Source organism: Alternaria ethzedia (genome assembly GCF_023757985.1).
Source record: "Alternaria ethzedia strain BMP 0044 chromosome Unknown scaffold_2, whole genome shotgun sequence".
In the NCBI taxonomy this organism is placed as follows: domain Eukaryota; kingdom Fungi; phylum Ascomycota; class Dothideomycetes; order Pleosporales; family Pleosporaceae; genus Alternaria; species Alternaria ethzedia.
In genome coordinates, this window is record NW_026056195.1 from 776,130 (window position 1) to 796,354 (window position 20,225).

At 53.0% G+C, this 20,225-nt stretch overlaps 7 protein-coding genes across 7 annotated transcripts; 2 read left to right on the top strand and 5 right to left on the bottom strand.

Annotated features, from left to right (window-relative positions):
• Positions 1–4,306: 4,306 nt before the first annotated feature.
• On the bottom strand, positions 4,307–5,999 carry J4E87_001069 (uncharacterized protein; the record flags this gene model as incomplete). The annotated part of the gene is made up of 4 exons (XM_049372718.1): positions 4,307–4,338; positions 4,396–5,282; positions 5,329–5,869; positions 5,918–5,999. The coding sequence occupies 4 exons, from the start codon at positions 5,997–5,999 to the stop codon at positions 4,307–4,309; spliced, it is 1,542 nt and encodes a 513-aa protein (XP_049237376.1).
• A 730-nt stretch (positions 6,000–6,729) lies between these two features.
• J4E87_001070 (uncharacterized protein) lies at positions 6,730–8,981 on the bottom strand (the record flags this gene model as incomplete). Its single annotated transcript, XM_049372719.1, has 4 exons — positions 6,730–7,397; positions 7,446–8,754; positions 8,801–8,857; positions 8,904–8,981. The coding sequence occupies 4 exons, from the start codon at positions 8,979–8,981 to the stop codon at positions 6,730–6,732; spliced, it is 2,112 nt and encodes a 703-aa protein (XP_049237377.1).
• An 881-nt stretch (positions 8,982–9,862) lies between these two features.
• Positions 9,863–11,992, bottom strand: J4E87_001071 (uncharacterized protein; the record flags this gene model as incomplete). Its single annotated transcript, XM_049372720.1, has 6 exons — positions 9,863–10,380; positions 10,427–10,616; positions 10,665–11,552; positions 11,606–11,749; positions 11,802–11,874; positions 11,925–11,992. The coding sequence occupies 6 exons, from the start codon at positions 11,990–11,992 to the stop codon at positions 9,863–9,865; spliced, it is 1,881 nt and encodes a 626-aa protein (XP_049237378.1).
• A 1,013-nt stretch (positions 11,993–13,005) lies between these two features.
• J4E87_001072 (uncharacterized protein) lies at positions 13,006–13,696 on the top strand (the record flags this gene model as incomplete). Its single annotated transcript, XM_049372721.1, has 4 exons — positions 13,006–13,189; positions 13,242–13,405; positions 13,454–13,619; positions 13,671–13,696. The coding sequence occupies 4 exons, from the start codon at positions 13,006–13,008 to the stop codon at positions 13,694–13,696; spliced, it is 540 nt and encodes a 179-aa protein (XP_049237379.1).
• Positions 13,697–13,995: 299 nt separating this feature from the next.
• Positions 13,996–15,763, bottom strand: J4E87_001073 (uncharacterized protein; the record flags this gene model as incomplete). The annotated part of the gene is made up of 6 exons (XM_049372722.1): positions 13,996–14,189; positions 14,436–14,703; positions 14,784–15,085; positions 15,162–15,250; positions 15,327–15,634; positions 15,689–15,763. 6 exons carry the CDS (start codon positions 15,761–15,763, stop codon positions 13,996–13,998), a joined length of 1,236 nt encoding a protein of 411 aa, XP_049237380.1.
• A 519-nt stretch (positions 15,764–16,282) lies between these two features.
• Positions 16,283–17,628, bottom strand: J4E87_001074 (uncharacterized protein; the record flags this gene model as incomplete). The annotated part of the gene is made up of 5 exons (XM_049372723.1): positions 16,283–16,645; positions 16,695–17,094; positions 17,143–17,315; positions 17,377–17,483; positions 17,541–17,628. 5 exons carry the CDS (start codon positions 17,626–17,628, stop codon positions 16,283–16,285), a joined length of 1,131 nt encoding a protein of 376 aa, XP_049237381.1.
• Positions 17,629–18,137: 509 nt separating this feature from the next.
• Positions 18,138–19,957, top strand: J4E87_001075 (uncharacterized protein; the record flags this gene model as incomplete). Its single annotated transcript, XM_049372724.1, has 2 exons — positions 18,138–18,423; positions 18,474–19,957. 2 exons carry the CDS (start codon positions 18,138–18,140, stop codon positions 19,955–19,957), a joined length of 1,770 nt encoding a protein of 589 aa, XP_049237382.1.
• Positions 19,958–20,225: the final 268 nt, after the last annotated feature.

Here is a 20,225-nt window from a genome sequence, read left to right on the forward strand (position 1 = left end):
GTTAACACCACCGAAGGCGATTACATTCGCTTCAGCTCCTTCGCCTTCGCCTACTTCGTTATACATGACGGTTGGCGCGTGCAGTTGGATGGCGACCATGGTGTCACATCAAGCACTGCCCGAAACATAGGTAATGAAATCATGGTATTGAGGAGCTTTCGGAATCTGACTGGGCTCGAGTAGATTTTCCTGGTAATCAGCCAGTGATTTCTTCACCTGAGACAATCAGCTCGAACTTTAACTTCTGCTACGGAGCTACCGGGGTTGACAGCAGTACTCCTGGAGTCTGCGATTTGCTGTACAATGTGTCTAGATGTAAGCTAAGCTACCTAAAGGAGCACGTATGTTGCTGATATACGAGAAGATACTGCAGACTACGGTCTGAACGGCGAAAATTTTACGAACTCGACTTTCGCGGGCATCAATTTACCACCTCCTGTCCTGAACATCTCAGCTCCCTCTCTGCAAGAGGGCAATGGTGTCTATCATACAGAGCAAGCATTCAGTGTAACTTCCAACAAGTCGTCACTATTATGGGCATATAACAACAGAACGTACCATTATGACTACATGCGGAACAATGGAATGTGTCAAGCTGTATCGGTAAGTCATCTTACGCGAAGCCCCCTTCTTCCGACTAACTCGTGCAGGATTATAAGTGGGGGTTTTCTTATGTTCAATTATTCATCATGGTAATCCTCATGATAGTCTGGACTTCAGGGCTCTACATCATGTGGCTCAGAGCCTACATGGTCATGCAAAAACGAGGGCGAGAGAAAGAAAACGTTGCAGGAGAATACAAGGCTGTACTAGAACTTGCATCTACCATGCGAGAACAAACGACTGGACTCGTAAGCGAGGAAGGTGATGAAGTCCTTACGGTTACCGAAGCTAAGCTGCGTCGACGCATCGAGAAAGACTTGCGTGGAGGATCCATCTCCTACTCTGCGCCACTCGTCCTCCAAAACAAGAAAAATCGACAATGGGATATCAGGGCATGGGTTGAGAGCCACAAGCTTTCAATCCTTGCCATGGTTGCCTGTATCCAGGCGACGCTATTCAGTGCAATATCTCTGCCACGAAATGGCATCTTCCTTATCCCTTTACCGTTGGAGTTGATTCTCGCTCTACACATTGGGTCAACTAGGGGTTGTCGCATCGTCCTATTCATTTGGTTATTCCTGATCATCACCATTTCAACCCAGACCGCTCTATACATGACACGCCCATCATACAGTCAGTTTACTCTGAGTGAGTTAATTGATACCATCCCGAAACTTAGGTCATACGGGCTTGATTTAGGAGTCTGGCTAGACTCGGGACTCTAAGAAAGAACAATCTTCATGTTCGGGCAATACAATGTCAAATAATGTCAGATCAAGCCTGTGCAAGACGACTACGTAGTGATAGCTATTAAAGGTTCACGGAAACTCTATAGATATCCAGTTTTTCGTAGTAACAACGGTGGACACTTTCCGCAATGGACCACACCTGGGCATATTGAGGAGCTCGGACGGCTAGTCTGATCATAGGTGCGCATACTGTAGCATTTACATCACCACCGACCTTCAATAGAAGTTCTTGCAGTCGGAATGTCTCTCATAGCTACAAAAAGTATGTCAAAGGCGGTCGAGACATTCCAAGGATTCCAGCAATATCTTGGCTTTCTGACCGTCGGTTACGGCTATTCCCTACGCACATCAATAACAGTGTCTTTCAATAGACGTTCGTCCAGAGTAAGTTTGCATTGGATGTCTCAAATGTTTACCTCCCCTCAGAAATATCACAACCCATCACTCCGAGCCAGCGCATCGCTATCCTGAGATCCGCCAACTCACCCAATATCGTCATAACACCTCATACTCCGGTCACAATCTTCCATGCATTCATCATGCCACCCACGTATAAAAGCACATCGACACCCTCCACCAGAACCGCATCAACAAAGCCAACTCATTTATCCACTACATCTCTTATCCAATTACCACAGCACGAAGCACCAAAGCACCACCACCCAGTAAATCCACCCCAGCTCAAATCTCCATCAGAACCAACCATGTATCCCCACTTTACCCCTGAAGAATGGGCCCAACAAAACCCCTACGCATACAGCCGCGGCGTCTCCCCACCACGCAATCGCCACGAGGAGCCACGTCGCGGATACCGCTCAGCCGACTACCGCAGCGTTAGCCCTCCTTACTCAACGGAGCTACGGAGGAGACCGTGCGTTAACTCCGACCGCGGACCGCGTATGCATGCTAGCTTGGGTGATCCGTATTCATTCGGCCAACCCGGATGGGGTGTGAACATGCCTGGAGGGTATTGGTTTGGTGAGGATAATGAGTGGTAGGGGTGATGAAATGAGGAAATTGAGGAAGGCGCTGAGATGAGGGTTATGGAAGATGATGATGGACTTTTCATATCGGTGGTCTGGTATTTGGAGAGTTTGGGGTGGAAATGAAGTTATATCTTGCCTGTAGCTAATATCGTGCACCATACGACCTTTCTTCTTCCTTTAAACCTCTCCAACGCCGTCCTATCACCCTATTGCGCAGGAAAAACAACCTAACACCCTTCCTCAAACTCCCGCCTGGTAGCCGCATACCACTCATCCTTCATCACCCACAGCGGACTCGGCACACGATACCATCTAGAAATCGTGACTCTGAAATTGTCCAATAGCGCCCCTTTGAAGATCTTCTCAGCATCCGGAGTCGTTTTTATCGCTGGTATCATACATGTAGCGATTGCCCACTCGGCAATATGTATTTTTCTCCACAATCCGTAGGGATAGTGATGTTGAGGATGACTTGAACCCCCTGTCATTGCCTCGAGCAACCCTGCCTCAACAGCCGAAGAGCCACGCAAGAAGAAGCGTAGGCTAGCGTGAAGCAGCGCGTATCTGGTGCCTACCATAAGGGGTTTTTCGTGTCCGAACTTGTTTATACGCCTAGTGTCATAGCGGAGCACCACTTTCGCAGTTGGGTTGGCGCGACAGAATGAGTGTATGATAGGGTATTCGCCGCCTGTGAGCAGCTGCCCGATATCGTACCAACAATCTCTAGTGATCGAAGCGTGTTCCAACGGCCTGGGCGTCACTGTGTTCGCGATGACCGTAATCTGTCGGACTCTCGCTTGTGCACTGGCAGGAGTGGCCTCTAAAAACCTCGCGCATATTGCTTGTGCCGGTGTTGTCGTTACTGGCTCTTTCATGAAAACCAATTCGTTATACCGCAGGCTCAAGCCCCTCGTCTCTTGACACAAAAGGCGACAGACATATCGGAGCTGGTTGAACTCGGCTTTTGGAATTTGAGGGGTCTCTAGAGTGTACCGCGTGTGATACTCCCCTTGTGCGTAGATTTTGGGAACTTGAATAGAGCCGCCGTCAGTGTTGATGCTGATGACAGTAGCCAGTACCGGTACTGAGTTGGTGAGAGCGTAGGAGTACATCATCAGTCGCAGTTCGGCCGGAAGTTCCAGGAACTGGCTATGGGTATTTTGCGTTGTCATTATCAGCTATACGCATGTTCTGTTAGTGCTGGGTGGGTGATCATAGGGGGGTCGGGAGGTACTCACGTCGCTCGCGACGAAAATGTCGACCTCGGCGGCGACGATGTCGGCGTTTGGGTTGGTCTGCAGGTCGGGTTTGGATTGTGATTTGCGTGCATATGTGAGAGGATGGAGGATAGAAGAAAAGTAGCGAAAATATCTGCCCTCCCTTGCACAGCATAATCTGGTTGGCATCCTATGGTCGTGGGAGGACGGACCCATAAAAGCGAGAGCCACTGACAACCTTAGAATTTCAAACAACACTCCATCACAAAACACACTGAAAATTGAACGTCTAATTCGATATCTTCTCTGAACCTGCGTCGAGTATGTGGAAATGTCGAACATAAAAGAAGATAAAATGCTAAGCCTAGCCCGCTGAACCGCTGATTACCACAGATTGATCAACGCCATGCAAACAATGCCATACCTCTCTCCAAGCGCCAGTGGAACCGACCATGCAACGTAAAAACAGCGTGAAACTTCATCTTCTTTGCTAGCCCACCCTATTTAAGGGAAAAACTGAACACCCTAGAGCCTACATTAAGATAAAACCTTGCGAAGCTAGTGGCCTAACGGCAACGTAGGCTCCTAGGTGTTCAGTTTTTCCCTTGTATAAGGTGAGCCCATTACACTTCGTGCGCAGACCTCCTGACAGCGATCCTTAATACTGCCATACCCGTGTTCTCAGTCCAAGAGTATTTGTGGTACTCGTAAACGTGAGTAGGGGCAGTCGTGATCGAGGTTTGGGAGGCTTCTAGACTAGGTCTACGTTGAATTTCCATGTGCCTGTTGATGTTAGCAGTAGTTCAGTGAGGAGTGCATGGAGGCGTGTGGACTACATACCGAGCTTCAGGTTCTCCGCTGTGTCGTTGAGGACGATGATCCTCCGCTTGGTGCAGTATGAAGTCTTGTCAAGGATATCGACCTTGAGGTCTTTTAACTGATCGATTGGCTTCTCGAACATCTCGCTGAGGTTCTCGACGGCCATTTCCAGATCCTTCTGGTTGTCCTCAAAGATCTCCGTTAGGTTGTTGCGGGCGAGGTAGTAGGCAAAGGCGTAGGTCCACTTAAGCACCTGTCGGCATTGTTGAAGCGCATGTGAAGCCTGGTCAAGGAACTGCACCTCAATCCACGACATGCCTGATGAGTTTTGTAGCTGTTGCATCTTCTTCTCCGTCTTAAGGTAGAGGTCTTTGTCGAGCTTCGCCGACTGTTCGTGGTTCGCGAAGCGATTGTAGTAATGGAGGTATCGTTCGAGCGACTGCCGGGACTTAGCCTGCGCATCGCGCGCTTCAGATCCGCTCTTCTCTTCGAAGCGATTGCAGTTGTACCAGCTCGTGCCGTGCTCCGACCACTTGCCCATGCACATCCAGCAGAATTCATTGCGACATTTCCTGCACGTCATGTGGTTGCACCCTCCGTTCTTCTCGATTGTGGAGTTACAGTTGGGGCATTCCTTCGTGTTGGCTGATATCCAGTTGGCGGTCTCTGAGTCGTCCTCGCATTTCTTGACCCACTTCTTCACCAGCGCGCAAGGTGCAGGCTGGTGGTTGTTCAGTGTACATCCAAAGCAGAAGTCATGTCCGCACTCGCAGTGTACTGTCGGTACGATCTTGGTAAGGTCCTTGCTCTTTACAGGGCATTCCACGGCGTACTTGCAGTCAGGCGCAGGGCACCATTTGAGATTCTCTTTATCGTCGACGTAGGTTCGCGTGAGGAGGGTGTGGTATCTACGACTGTTAGCAGGCTGAGGAAAGTAGAGCGATCATCACGTACCTGTCTTGGAGATCTGCCGTAACGAGAAGGTCTAGCGATTTTGAGTCGACTATGCGAGTGCAGCCTTCTCCGGGACAGCGTATGCGGGCAGCCTCTCCCTCGTCTTGGATCTTGGTGCCGAGGTACTGCCTGTAGCAATCTAAGCAAAACCGGTGTCCGCACTTCATGGCGAAGCTCCGCAGGTTCGCGTCGTCGTCGCAACAGATGTCGCAGACGAAGCCTGGTATCGTCTCTATTTTGGGCGGATTGGTGGTAGAGTCCTGGCCCAGACCCGCTAGCTCTAGGACCTCGTCTGTCTTCTCCATGTATTGGTCGATCAGGCGCTCCTTGTTCCATCGCAGGTGCCGCAGGAGGATGGCGGCGGCTTCGGGTGGCTGGCCGAGGATGCTCGAGACTTCGTCGACCTGCTTGTCTTGCTGTGCTTGGATCTGGGCGGGGTCGAAGACTTTGAAGTCTACCTCGAAGGCCTGCTTCGTGGGCTTGATGTCCTTGTCTTGTGATTCAAAGCCGACGTCATCTTGGTCCATGTCAAAGTCGGAGTCTAGGCAGTGTTAGCACGTGTCTTCAGTGGCAGCTGGGGGATGCGCACCCTCTTCCAGGTCCAGGTCGCTGTCCTGGTCGTCAAAGTCATCGCCGCTCATGGAGCTGTTGAAGTCGTCGTCCGAGTCCATCTTGCCGGCGTCGGTTGCGGGCGTGGCTGGTAGAGTAACAACAGGGTGATTGGTCTTCTTATGGGGGTATTCCTCGGCGGGGCTGAGGTAGTTGTCTGCCTCGTCGGCCTTCCGCTTGCGAAGGGTGGTGGACGGCGTGATGATGGAGGAGTCCCGCCTGATGACGGAACGCGGGCTTGACAGGCGGCGGCGAAAGGAGCGACGTGCAAAGACGAGACAAGGCCTGAGGCGCGTGTGGTGAGTGGCGGTACAGGTGGTCGGAAACAGCAGCGTATTGGTCAGCAGCACAGAAGGGAAGGAGTCACAGGAAGTGAGAGATGGCGTCCAGCAGTCGATTGCTGGTCCTCGATGCGGGCACTCATCGGGGTGGCCCTAGCGCCTTCTGGGAGGCAACAGTCCAGGGGCGTCCGGAACCTGACCGCGTTCTCCACATTTCACCGCGCGCTTAGAACACACCTTTTCGCGTGTTAACCAGTCTATTATAGTAAAACGCAGTGTACCCTCAAGACATCCTCGTTGCTTTTTGCAGACACAAATGTCCAATGCGGATAACAGCGGCCAAGACGTGCCTCTATAATGGTGTCGCCTATGCTCTCACATGAAACCGGCCACCGACATAGACTTTCGTGACTTCATGCTAGCATTGCTTTTCCACGTAGACTCGCGGGCTTGAATATCTGCTACAATAGTGTCCCTAATATACCGAACCTCTACCGTGTTGTAGCCATCACTAATCCTCGTCACTCTCCTCTTCGCTCTCGTCCTCACTCTCCTGCTGCAAGAAGTCGATCAAGCTCTTCGTCTTCTCCCTCACCTTCTCCATGTCCGCGTTCTCGGTGCTCTTGTCGTCTTCCCACCATTGTATCATGCCATCCTCTTCTATCGAGTCCAACTCGACAAGCTTTGTTGATGCGCTCAGCAGAATCGCATCGCCGTTCTCCTTGTTGCATAGGTCGGCTTGGAGCAGTAGCATGAAGTCGATCTGATCCGTCTTGCTTTCAGCGTTTTTGTCGAAGATGGAGCGATCGATGAGTTCCTTGTGCTGCCCGAATACCTGCGCAACGGCACTCTTGATCGCTTCGCCCGACTTGGTGAGCTGGGTGACACGCTTGACGAAGGATGAGACGACTGCGCGTCTGACTTGGTGGTCCGACGCGTTTGTGCTCATGCGGAGGGCTGTGAGTTCCAGTTGGATATTGGCGGATTCATGGCCTTCGACTAGCGAATCGTAGATACTCGCAGACGCATCGTGATCGAAGTTTGCCGCGTGTTGACTGTCGGCTGAGCCCACAGACAGGAAACTACTCGTCGCAGATCTGTCGTGGCGTTCCATGCCCATCATGTCTGCTTCTGAATCCGAGTTGATTGTGGATATTGACTCGTTCGAGAAAGTGTACACTATCTCTGTTAGCGAATGTAGGTAGTTGCTGACGACAATGCACTCACTTGAGCCCTTGGTGGCCAGACCATCCACCAGCTCGTCCTCATCATCCTCGTCCGAGTCGTGGAATTCGAAGCCGTCGCCTTTCTCGCCAACTATCGCAGGGTCTGAATCGCCACGAACGACCTCCTCTCCTTGTTCTCGTCTCCGCTTTGCTCTTGTAATTCTGTGCTCTCCTCGTATCGTCATACCCTCGCTGATGCTCACCCCATACGAGATCAGAGCACCAGCTTCGATGGTACATCTGCGCCCTATAGAGACCTCATTTGCGAGGATGGCCTTGGTAACCGTACTGCCGTCTGCTATGCTGGCGTAGTCCCAAATATACGCTCCGTCAATCTTGACATTCCGGCCGATCTGACAATGCCTCCCGATGATGCTGTTGGTGATGACGCTCTTATCGCCTATGCTGGTGCCCCGACCGATGACTGTCTTTGGCCCGATGACACAGTCGCGCGCAAGTATGACCCCCTCCTCTTTGTATGTGTTGCCTTTTTGTAACCGATATGACTGTCCTTGAACGAGGTTGCTGTCCGGACATAGCGGGTATGCCCATCGCGAGACGATATCTTTACTGACGGACTCGTATGCGTGGAGATTCCGTACTCTTGCCGCGTAGTGATCTGAGATGATGTGTGTGTGGAATGTCTTGCCGTTGAGCTCGTAGTCTTTGAGCACGCTGTGTAGGAAGCCCTTGCGAGGCGCTTGGAAATCGAAGTTGTCGCTCCATAACGCAAGCACGTCGGGTGTGCAGATGTCAATGCCGCAGTCGATCAGGTCTTGGCGGACTTCAAGCTCCTGGTGGGTGGAGAGCAGTTCGGGGTCGATGGAGAGGTAGTGCGTCTGGTCTCGGTTCGGCATCTGTTCGAAGTGTAGGCATCTGTCTTTTTGCGGGTCAATTACGAAGACGGGACTTGTGCCTTGTGCCTTTGTCCTGTGAGTCGCGCCTGCCTCGCGCAGCACCATGGTCATGATAGCGTTCTTGTCCTTGGCCCGCCGCGCCCTGTGCGCTGCGAGTGCAGACTCGAGGGGCAGATTGCTGACCACATCGCCATAGACCAAGAGGAAGTCGCCAACCAGCAGGCCTCTGCTGTCCAGATCTCGCATCGCATCGCCGATGGAATGTGACGTCGACTGGATCAGCTCCAGTCGCGAGAAGGGTGACGATTTGGAGGACCATCGCGAGGCCTTGATGTAGTCTTCAACCTGTTCCCTGTGTGCGCCGCAGTATACAAAGACCTCCTCCACGCCGGCATTGGCGAGAAACTCGAACGTGTACTCGATGAGCGGGGTATTCGCGAGGGGCAGAAGACACTAGCAGGCGTCAGCGGGCGGCTGGCAATAGTCGGGGGATGCGTACTCTTGGGTGCTCGAGTGTGAAGGGACTGAAGCGTGTCTCGAAAGGATCCGCGAGTATCTACCAGGTTAGCATAATTCGCGACCAGTTGCGTTGCGCAACCTACCACAGCCTGCAGCGGCTCATCGCGCTCCTCCTCGCCGGACTTGCCCTTGTCTTGGCCTTTCTTGCCTTTCGGTGGCATCTTCGCTTTTGGGTAGTGTGTTGCGCAAAAGCTCGAGGGGCGCTTAGAATTCTAGATTCGTGGTGCACGTGGAGGGGTTTGGCCTACGACTTCCAAAAAGCTCCCACTAACTGACCACCACCGCTGAGTCACAAGCCCCCGACCAGGGACCACCACGCCTACCAGATCTTCGGGTCTCCGTCACGTCTCAGATCCTTTAGCGGGGTGGCTCTGCGGGTAAGCCGCTGCGCATGATTCTCGAACATGCTCGTGCGCGGCCTTCTGGGCTGGCTATCAAGGTCTGGACCACCAGGGCAGACATGTGCTCGGAAATGCTTATTGCGACGACACTTGCACCTGAAGGGAATGACCAAGATTGGCATGCAAAGCGAGACCTGTAGCTCTACACGAACAGCTTTAGAGTCAGTAGCTGCTGTCAGAGATTTCTGATATCCAGAGACATGAGTAATCATCAGTTTTTTCAAGACAGCCCACAATGAGGGAAGTGCGAAAAATAAGTAGTATAGATATCCTTGACGTTGGCTACTTTGACCTCCCTATGTTCGAGAGAAGAATATAATTGTTTATCTAGCAAGTAGGGTATTTTTCTAGCAACCGTCCAACCCAGACCTGATACAATGGATAGATGACCTCGAACGCCTCAGACCCTGTAGGTCCTAAATACCCTGTCAGACAGCTCCCTGAGCTACCTTATTCTTGCACCTTTTTCTCCTGTAGATACAAGAGCCGATCACGACTATCGGCCCTGAAAATGGCTGCATCGCCTTTGTCCAGCAGTGCAGTATACACTCAACACCTGTCATCCTGTAGCAGGTGGCTGCATCACATTCGTTGTGAGGCTTAATTGGCGAGACCGCTTGAACCTCTCGTCGCGCCTGCTATCAACGCGGGCGTGGTTGCATGGACCCCATCTGCTGTGGCATTTGGGGAGGGTACATTTGTTGACGCTTCGCTGGATTGTTCATGTCGTCGCCTCCAGATATTTCCGAGACTTGACGGCGATGACCCGGCGCTAGTTGTGATTGTTGCTGTTGTTGCATTTGTATGTGTGGTGAGGTGCTGTATCCCATGTTCCCGTGCATGGGGTTCACACCATATGGACCTGGGTGTTGGACTGGTTGGCCTCGCATGGCCTGCGCAAAATCGTCCGGGACTGTGCTGCCTACAGGAGAGACGTCCGGCATTTGATTGGGTGAGTTCCAGTTGCTGACCGTCTGTGGAGATTTGGCTGGAGAATCTTCCTCCTTGAGCACCAATTGACGTGCTATTTGCACAGGCTGGGGTGCCACCATGGTTCCGTCAGCCTGAGCGACTGGCTTTTTGAGATGTACAAGGTGCTTCTCTAACATGTGTAGAAGACCTTCCTTGGTGAACGGCTTAGGGAGAACGTCGTTCATACCTGAAGATATTAGTACAGAGACTTAAATTGAATGAATTTCTCTTACCGTGCTGGAAGTACATGGAGATGTCGTCACTGCGGATATTGGAAGTCATAGCAACAATCGGGGTCGTGTCAAACTGTCGAATCAAGTGGCATGCTGATACACCGTCCAGGTTTGGCATAATGATATCCATCAAGACCAGATCGTACTTTGAGCCAGCGTTCATCTTATTGACAGCCTCCAAACCATCGAGCTGTGTTCAATTAGCATGGCGTCCAAATGACGAGAGTAGATGACTTACAGCACTATCGATGGAACAGTGGAAAGCGTACAAGAATTTGCTTCCAATTCGACGGCAGGTGGGGTCGTCCTCAACGAGTAGAATCTGAGGCGGTCGAATCCATCCTGGGTCTGGAATAGCATTTTTCCTCTTTGGCTCTGGCATTCTGGGTTCGCTGGATTCTACTGCTTTGGGCGGGGCAGCATAGGGAATGTTGTTGATGTGCTCGCTGTACATGGGGTCGATACCTTGGTTGGAACCGACAGGGTAAACGAGGTTATCGAGGTTTTCCAGACGCATTGAGCCGGTAGAAGTTGCTGATGGCGGTCCACGGCTCGTCGGTCGCAGTGTTGCTCGCGCGATGTCTGGTGGTGGGGTTGTCAAAGTGCCGTTCATCCGCATGGTGATCTCGTTCATCTGCTCCAGATTTCGGGGATTCAGCATAGCATCTGCGTTTGTTTCGCTTAAAAGTTTAGAAGCGTGCTGCAATGGAGAAGCGGGGTTATCGTCATCGTTGGCTGCGGCGGGCTCCATGCTGCCGTTCTGCGAGTCAGTGCCGTTAGGGAAAACGAGCTTGCTGTTCCTCCTTTGCGTCGCGTCCACGCCATGTAGGAAAGTCATGATCTGCTGCATGACATGCTCGTGGTTGACAACCGTCTTTTGTAGCCCGATGACCTCCTGCAAAAGCATTGAATGGTGGATGCTCAGTTCACTATAGCGACTCTCGAGCGCATGCAGTTGAGCCTGCGTGGCCATCAATTGTCCGCTGACCATGTCCATCTGTTGCGAGGGCGCAAACTCTTCCGCGGCAGCTTGGTTGGGTTTTCGCGGCGCGGGGGCCTTTCGACGAATATTGTCGAGCGCGTCTTTGTTGTTCATCTTGAAGTCGGGGTGCTTGAATTCCCAGGCCTATGGGGCTGTTAGCCACGATACCCGCAGATGCATCCAGGAATATCACATACTCCAGGTCCATAAGGTGATTGTCCATTTTCTTCGTTGTTGTGACGGACTTTGTGGAAATCGTACTTGTTCAGCTGGCGGACAAAACTGGCGAAATTGCTGTGTTTGAAGTGCTTGGGAAGGATGTGCTTTGTGAATTTCTCGTTCTGTCCCTGGGTCAGCAGGTCTGCCACGATATTGAAGGCCCGAGGCGCATACTTCCAGGACGACAAAGCTGTCGCCGTCATTTCCCCATCGTACTACACTCTCGTCGCTCCCATTCTCCAGCATCCTAGATGACGTTCAGCGCGAAGCACAGCGCGCATGGGCGCGTCAACCTACTTGTACAGCTTGCGCACAAAGTCGCTGGAGTTGTTGGACCCTCCCCCACCGGCTTGGCTGGGATCCATGATGGTGAATTGGGCTGCGTTGTGGGCGTGAATGCCGCTGGTGGTGATCCGTGTTGATGCGCGACGGCACCCGGATAGTCGAGTCGATGCCTAAGGGTCTGCTGAAACCCAGTCACAGTCTTCACCACTGGAGGCGACCGCGATGGAGCTACGGGGGACGGTGCGCAAGGTTCCGGTTGCGCGTTGGAGTGGTTTAAACTTTTGCTTGGCCGGGGGCGGATCGGTGGTGGATGGGCGATGACGAAATTTCCCAAAAAGGGCGCGCCGTGTTGCAGGCGGACGGAGGGCGATGGACGAGATCTGGAACCTTCAAGTGTAAGAAACAGGGAGACATGGGCACCTCTGCGCGGGCACTTGGGAGCTAAACGGGCCTAAAGCAGGTTAACACTGGGCTCGAGAGGAATGCAGTCGAGCATGCGCTAGGAGCAAGCCAAGCGGGCGACGTGCCGAGGAGACGAGCCAGGGGGTTGCTGCTATGACAGGACACGGGACACGGCCATGAGCAGACTGAGTCGCACCCCGTTTCCACACCGCACACACATCGCGAGCGCGGCCATAGTACCTGCAGTCCTTTTTCGGCGACCATGGTACGCCGGGCGTGGCTGTCCCAGCCAATGTTTCCGTGTTTCTGCAACCCATGTCCCCACTGATTACGCCGTTGACGATTCACCACCGGCTTGAGGCACGATCGGCATACAGCAGCAAGCGTGCAGTTGGGCTGCGCTAGTACCGGTGTGGGTCGAATGGGTCAGTATCATTATCCGCAATTTGCTGCTGCACTCAAGACTAACCTGCATATATACAGCTCTTATTTATGGACACGATGCTGCCATGTGTTCCGATATTGCATACTTCGGGGACAGGCTGCACACGTCAAGTGGGACGCGGCCGGTGCGCGCGCCTGCCGTCTTCCGACCGAAATACCCCCACCACCAGTGCCTCACCACCACCAAGTGCACACGTGCTCTCTTCACACACGCCCACATACACGCACCTCTACCTGCATACACGCCATGTTCGCTACCGTCCGCCGTCTACCCCTAGTTCGTCCAGTCGCCGGTCGACGTCTGTTCCACGCCTCAGCACCTGCATTCGTCAATGTCGGTGACAAGCTGCCCAGCGTTGACCTCGTCGAGGGTTCGCCAGGTAACAAGGTGAACCTGGCCAACGAGTTGTCCGGAAAGGGTGTGATTATCGGTAAATTTCCCCTAGCGTCGACTGAGTGAACATGTGTTTGACAATGGCAAAGGCGTTCCGGCTGCCTTCTCGCCCTCGTGCTCTGAGAACCACATCCCGGGCTACATCAACTCCTCCAAGCTGAAGGATGCCGGCAAAGTCTTTGTTGTCTCTGTGAACGACCCTTTTGTCATGAAAGCATGGGGCAAGATGCTTGATCCATCTGGCTCCAGCGGTGTGAGTTCCTTGCACTCCAATGAGAAAACACCCTGTTGACCTCTGTAGATCCGCTTCCTCGGTGACCCCAGCCTGAGCTTCACAAAGGCCCTTGACCTCTCTTTCGACGGTGCATCCATCTTCGGAGGTGACCGCTCCAAGCGATATGCCTTGGTCATCGAAAACGGTGCCGTCAAAGCAGCGCACGTTGAGCCTGATAACACAGGCTTGAATGGTATGAGTCCCTACTAATTAATAGCGAATGCAGCTTGCTAAAAAGACACAGTCTCTGCGGCAGACAAGGTTCTATAGACGACCCGCGACACGTTTGCAGATAAATGCTAGGATGAATCTTCGCTACGACGACCACAGACTGCTTACAGTCTCAGAATTGGCCTACGGTGTCTATCGCAGAGGAGATTGGATACCCCATCTTCCCTATACCGATGATCAATATAACACATCATGTTCATGAGATTGCTTCGAATACGGTGACATTCTATTGAATCAGACAGCAAAACGAAGCAGTCTGGCCACCCTGCGCTAACCTCAGACTTAACCCACAAACCCTCTACACGCTCTGCACACATAGACCAACACAAACACACCATCTACTTCTTCCCAGCAAACGCGCACGTCCCAAGATCGCGCTTCTCCGCCGGAAGCTGGGGACTAATGTCAAAGTCGAAGATGTCCATCGGTAGTCCGATGGTCGTACAGGCGTTGGGGATATCGACAATACCAGCTATATGACCCTGAATCGGGGCACACGAGAGCAGGAGATAGATCTGGTAGTCGCTGTAGCCTGCAGTTCAGTCAGTGACTAATTTCCGGGAAAAACTCAAGCGTCTCGAAACTCAAAACCAACCCCCATCGCTACAAACACGACAACCATTCTCTGCTCCAAACGAAAAAGCCAATGCCAAGAAATCAAGAACGCTGGAGGTACCAAACGAGACATGAGCCTCGAACTTCACCAGGGCAGGCTAGGCCATACGCAGACCCCAAAGCTTCGCAAAAGCAAACAGACCCAGAAAAGAAGCAAACTCACCAAACCGTCTCAAATATTCAATCGCCCTCAAGCAAGTCTGACGATACGCCACCGTGGCATCAAGATAATGCTGTTTACCCTTCTCATCCACACTAAACCCCTCAAAGTAGATGTACCTGCCAGGACCAAACTGCGGCTCCACAGGACCAGGGATGTAAATGGGACTCTTCATGTCGAGCTGCTTCATGCCGCCCTTCATGACGCTGAATTTGATGGTGATGACGCCTGCCATTTCGATGGCGCCGCAGAAGGAGATTTCGCCGTCGCCCTGGGGGAGAGAGGGAGGGGTGTTAGTTCGGGTTGTTCTGTTCAGGATAGGGTTTGTGGGGGTGGATGGGAAGAGCTTACTTGGCTGAAATGTAGATCTCCTACGCTGAATTTCGCGCCGGGTACGTGAACTGGGAGGAAAACTTTGGAGCCGCGGGAGAGGTTCTTGATGTCGCAGTTTCCGCCATGTTCAGGACGTCCTGGGATTGTGCGAGCGCCTTCTTTCGCGATTTTGTCCTTCACGGAACCTGTGGCGGAGCCGGAGTGGGCGTTTTGGGGCTGTGGTGGTTGTGCAACGATGCGGTCCAGGTGCGTGTGCGTCGAGATGAGTTCGGCTTCACGCGTGTTCCAGGTTTCGAGGACTTCGGCGGAGGGGGCACAGCCTAGGACTGAGATTGTGGGGGATGTGATTAGTATCGTGTTTACTTCGAGGAGCAGGTAGATCGGGAGTATGCTTACTGCCAGGGTGAATGAGGCCTGCGAATCTCACACCAGGAATGTGGCGTGAGCTGCAGAAGATGCCTTCAAAATCCCAAATAGCCTTTGCACTGAATGTGCGTTAGTCCAAGTGTCTTGTTTTCCCCTTGGTCCTCTTCAGGCATGATACTCCTCTCGCAAACTTACGGTTCTGGGTAAAGCTCATCCAGGAATCCTCCACCGTTTTCTTTCGCAAATATACCCGTGAAACCCCATGGCTGGTCTTCTAGCGGCTGTACATCTTGAATATCAACGACCAGAACATCGCCTGGTTCCGCAGTTTCGATATCGAAAGGTCCAGTCAAGTAGTGGATCTTGGTCAAGTCGACATCACGGATATCGTCTGCTGAGTCATTGTTGCCGATTTGACCACCCGTCCAATCTACGCATTCGATCTTGACGGCTTCACCAGGTTTGATGGAGCCATAGGAGGGGTTCTCAGGATGCCAGCGATTCTATACGTGTTATCTTTGAAGATCAACTTTGGGTGTTGTGAGCATCTGACGTACGTGCAGGCATTCCTGCTCTGATGCTGGTTTATCGAGCGAGACTTTCGCCGCGTATCGGAGACCTTCCTTGCCCATATCGAACTTTGGAAGTGTATCAGGATTGGGTTATATGGAAGAGAAGAGATCAATCTGGGTGTCAAACAACAATGGAAGACGCGTCCAGTCGCGAGAGGGGCAGGTCACGTATAAGAAGCCAATAGACGCGGGGAAAGAGTCACTCTCAACCTATCAATTGTTATCTGGGACGAATAGATACGTGCCGAGGACAAGACCGAATCACATATCCACCAACTATTACTACAAGGTGGGTGATAAGCTCGATGATACGGGGCTGTTACGTTACGTATGATCGGATGGAGCTGTAAGCTACCTACCACAACGGGACGTGCTGACCCCACTGCGGGGTATAGTCATAATGGAACCATCATCGTACAGCGGCCGGATAGCGTGACAGCTAAATATACCTGATTGCCGACGGCGCATGTTCTAATTGCGGTTCGTTTTCCAAAGTGCGAAGTCGCGTGTTCGTCATGTTGAGCGGCAGTTTCCCGCTCACATAGAGTTTGTCACCCGGGGGATTCACGTCATCGCAAACTAGCTGAAGGTCTTTCGTGGTGTTTGGCGTACTTCGGATTGGACCTTGGGCTTGTGCATTGCGAGGTTGTATTCGTCCATGTGCTGCCATGGCAGATTCAGGAACTCGTGTTTATTCTTCCAGCGCAGTGACTCTTCCTTGAACTTTTCGGCTTCGGTGGGCGGGAGCGGCGGCTCTGTGATTTTCGTGATGAGGTATGCCGTGGACGCTTCGGCGAGACCGTAGATGAGGACGCCGACGAGGGGTATCTTGACAAAGATGTAGAAGCCTAGGCCGAAACCAAAGAGCACACCAGCTCGGTCTTTGAACCAGAGCTTCTTTTGCTCTTTGTTGTAGCGAACGCGTGTGAAGTAGGGCTCAAGCTGTTTAAATTAGTCAATTGAACGTGGAGTTCTCTGAGGAGATGCTTACCAGCTCTCGCATCAGAGTCCGCGATGAGAAGTAAGCTTGCAGGAAGCTGACCAGGTATCTACGGGGGAACAGCAGTGATCCCGCGAAGATGGCTGCTGCGGGCTGAGTTCCCACCGATTTCTTGAATGTGTAGAAACTGGCAGCGGGCAGCACGAAGCGTCCTACATATGGAACGTAAGACAATGCCAGTACTGCCAAAGAAATGGCCGCCTTCCTTCCCTGTTTTGTCGCATATAGCATTATAGCCTGTTTGATTGGCTTCTTCTCCTTTTCGGGCTTGGGTGCGTGGTCGGGGTATTTCTCGAGGTTTGGGTAGTACATGGCGCGGAGGTTGTGGGGGTCTTCGGTCTTGTGCTTCTGGACGTACGTCTCGTCGACCCAACGGAGGGAGTCCATGAACCTGGAGACGTTGTCAGCTAGATCTCAAAACGGCTACGAGCGTGCCTACATGCGATCCAGAGTAGGTGTGACGTAGCGCATCATGGTCATGAGGAAGAAGGGCACCTGGAGGACGGTGTGCTCAAGGAAGTGGAGGCCGTTGACGACACTCTCGTCCATGCTGGTGTGGTCCATGTTGACGAAGAGAGAGAGAATCCATAGTAGCACTCTGACGCCGACAATCTGGCTACGTTAGAGGTAATGTTTGCGTGGCATAGGGCATCCGTGAATGATTGAGACGTACGGGTATGGCGACGATGATGCGGATAGCGACGCCTGCAGCTACAGCAATAGCAGCCTGACGGTAGTGGTCCGAAGTGAAGAGACCCGGGTTCTGGAGAGCTCGATTGACTGCGGCGGTGTTAGGATGGAGCTGTCACTCACGATACCATGATGGCCTCGACTTACCGCCAACCAGAGTAAGCTGGGCTCCCCGCAGGATGGCGTTGGGGTCGAAGTTGGACACGTCGAACTGGGACATGTCGATTTTGTCCATGGTGGCAAGCTCGACAGAGGCTCAGGCAGTCTGGTGTTGCTTTGGGCGCAGCAAACGTGGATTGCGTCCACGTAGAGGTCGTGTGCGAACGCCTGCGAACTGGCGGAGCCCATGACGTACTGACAGCTCCCCACGGACCCGTCGTAGCGCAGCGCGTCGCAAACAAAGCAAGTAACGCGTTGTTGATAGGGGATGCCGTCGCACCAACAAAACACGCACCCATCTGCAGCGTCCCATCTCACACCGGCGGCATAACTGGCAACTGGACGCGCGCGGGGTTCAGACGATCCGCTGATCAGGTTGAAACTCCAAGTCGTCCCTGTGGCCAAAGCGCGTAGCGTTCCGAAGCCAGGGACTTCCAGTCCCTTCAGCCTCTCCATCACCCCCCATCTCTGCACTAACACTTGTAATACTCTTACCAAGCGCCGGCCGCTGTCTTCTGTGGGATCCTTCACCTCGACCTCGCCCTACCGGGACAGCAATGCCCCTATAAGAAGTCTATTATGACGATGCCGGCTTCATCCCAGCATCCTGAGCACGCGCCGTCTGCTCTCAACCCCAGCAACTCGAGGCGCAGCTTCACACTGCCCGCGCGCACTGCACGGAGGACTACGTCGGTGCCTGCACCGTCTGTAAACAGTGCCGATGGCATAGAGACGCTGTTTGTGTGCTCCAACTCCAAGATCTTCTCCTTCACAACAGCTGGGCCCGCTCGGCGCCTGTCACCTTCCCGCTCAGGTGACGCAGCGCATCCGATACCCTGGAAGACGCCTACAGAGCGCACACTCGCAGTCGGTATGCCATCCCATGTGTCACCGGGCTGGAACTTGTCTAACCTATCACAGGCGCTCTCCGTATCTATCGTGTGACAGCCTCCAATGTCTCCTTCCTGAACAGCGGCAACCTCCTGCACACCATCTTTCCCAGGTCTCAGATATGGCTTGTCGACAATCAGTCCGTCTTCGTGCTGCGCGTACGCCAGGACTCGTACTATCGCATCGAGCTCCCCTATGAGACGGACGACGACAAGGACAAGATCACGCAATTCAAGTCAGTATTGGCTCAAGTCATGCAGTACGAGAGGACGCAGTGTCCGTTTGCGCGCGGGTTCGAGGTCGTCGCAGAGCTCGAGCGCCCAAAGAGCCCCCCACGCAAAACGATCAAGAGGAAGCCCTCAGGACAGGCAAAGAAGTGGGTCATGGACAAGACCTGGGTTCCGCAGCAACATGGCTCTCGGCCTTCTACTGCTGGTACTATAAGCTCAGACACTGGCACCACTTCTTCAAATGAAGAGGACGACCGGTCGAGCGTCTGTACTGACAGTAGCGAAATAGTGCCGGCCGCACCCGAGACCCCTTTGGCAAGAACGGCACCAAAGCCTCTCCTCTCTAGATCGCCTCAACGTCGTCCTTCGGTAGCGGAACGCGCCAGCATGTTTCAAGGCCTGCGGTCAGTTACGGCGCCCATCCGAGCGCCCAGGAGAGAATCGGTATCGGCCATGGAACGTATAGTAGAGTCTCCACCAGCAAAGCAATCCAACGCAGCTGAGAAACCCATACTGGAGCGCCAGATTTCAGACGCCTTGAGTCTGGCCTCAAGCGCAGACTCGTTCTACTCTCTGGACACTGCTACTCCGCGGAGTCCTTCTCCCAAGTTCCTCGATGCCGAGGCTGATGTCGTGAACCCATGGGCACAAATCTTTTCCAAGCACCAAGATGAGCCCAGGGGCCGTTCGATACACCGACGTCAGATATCTGAGGTTACTGTCCGCGGCCTATCCACCGAGCGTACTGATGCATCCGCACCTGTGACTCCTACTGCCCCATACTATCCGTCCGCGGTGACCTCGATCGATGGACGACCGTCATCAGCGCCTTCGACACCACCGCTAATGAGCGATTCCGACGACGACAGCCTCGGGCGTGCTAGCATAGACATACCTACACCACCGGATGCCATTCGTATGAGGAAGCTCACAGGTGCTTCACAGAGACGTGCCTTCTCTCCTATGCCTCCAGCGCAGAACCTTTTCTGCCCACCCAAGCACAACCCAGGCAGAGACTTCACAAATGCCTTGGTGAGCAAGACGTGCGAGCTTGTTCTGGGGCCACCCGCACACCTGGTATCCGTCATGCTCCGTATCGCTACGAGCATCTCAAATGGGTTCGGTTTTATCACATACCGCGTACGCCGCGCTGAGAAGATTCCATGTGCTTGGGAGTCAGATGATGATGCTGACTGGGCTGAAGAAGACGATTTCGGCATCCCGCTTAACAACATCGGGACCCCGGCAATGCGTCGACAGACGTTCTCGGGCGAACTTGACTAATGCATTTGAGGCTGGCTGAGCTTGGATGGTGGTTTCTTATTGCATTTTCACGGTTGATACCAGGCGTTGCATTTTATGTTTGCATCTAGAAGGCGAAGGTCATGCTACTTTCAGTCGTACTTGCACGACGTTGACGTTTTCGAAGAATACATGATTGTAATATGGCGGTACGATAGTGGATAATATGAGATGCGCTCTCCGCATGAATGAGGATACAAGTTTACACACCGTCTTTGGCTGGGCAAGCAGCGTCACTGAGAAGCTGAGA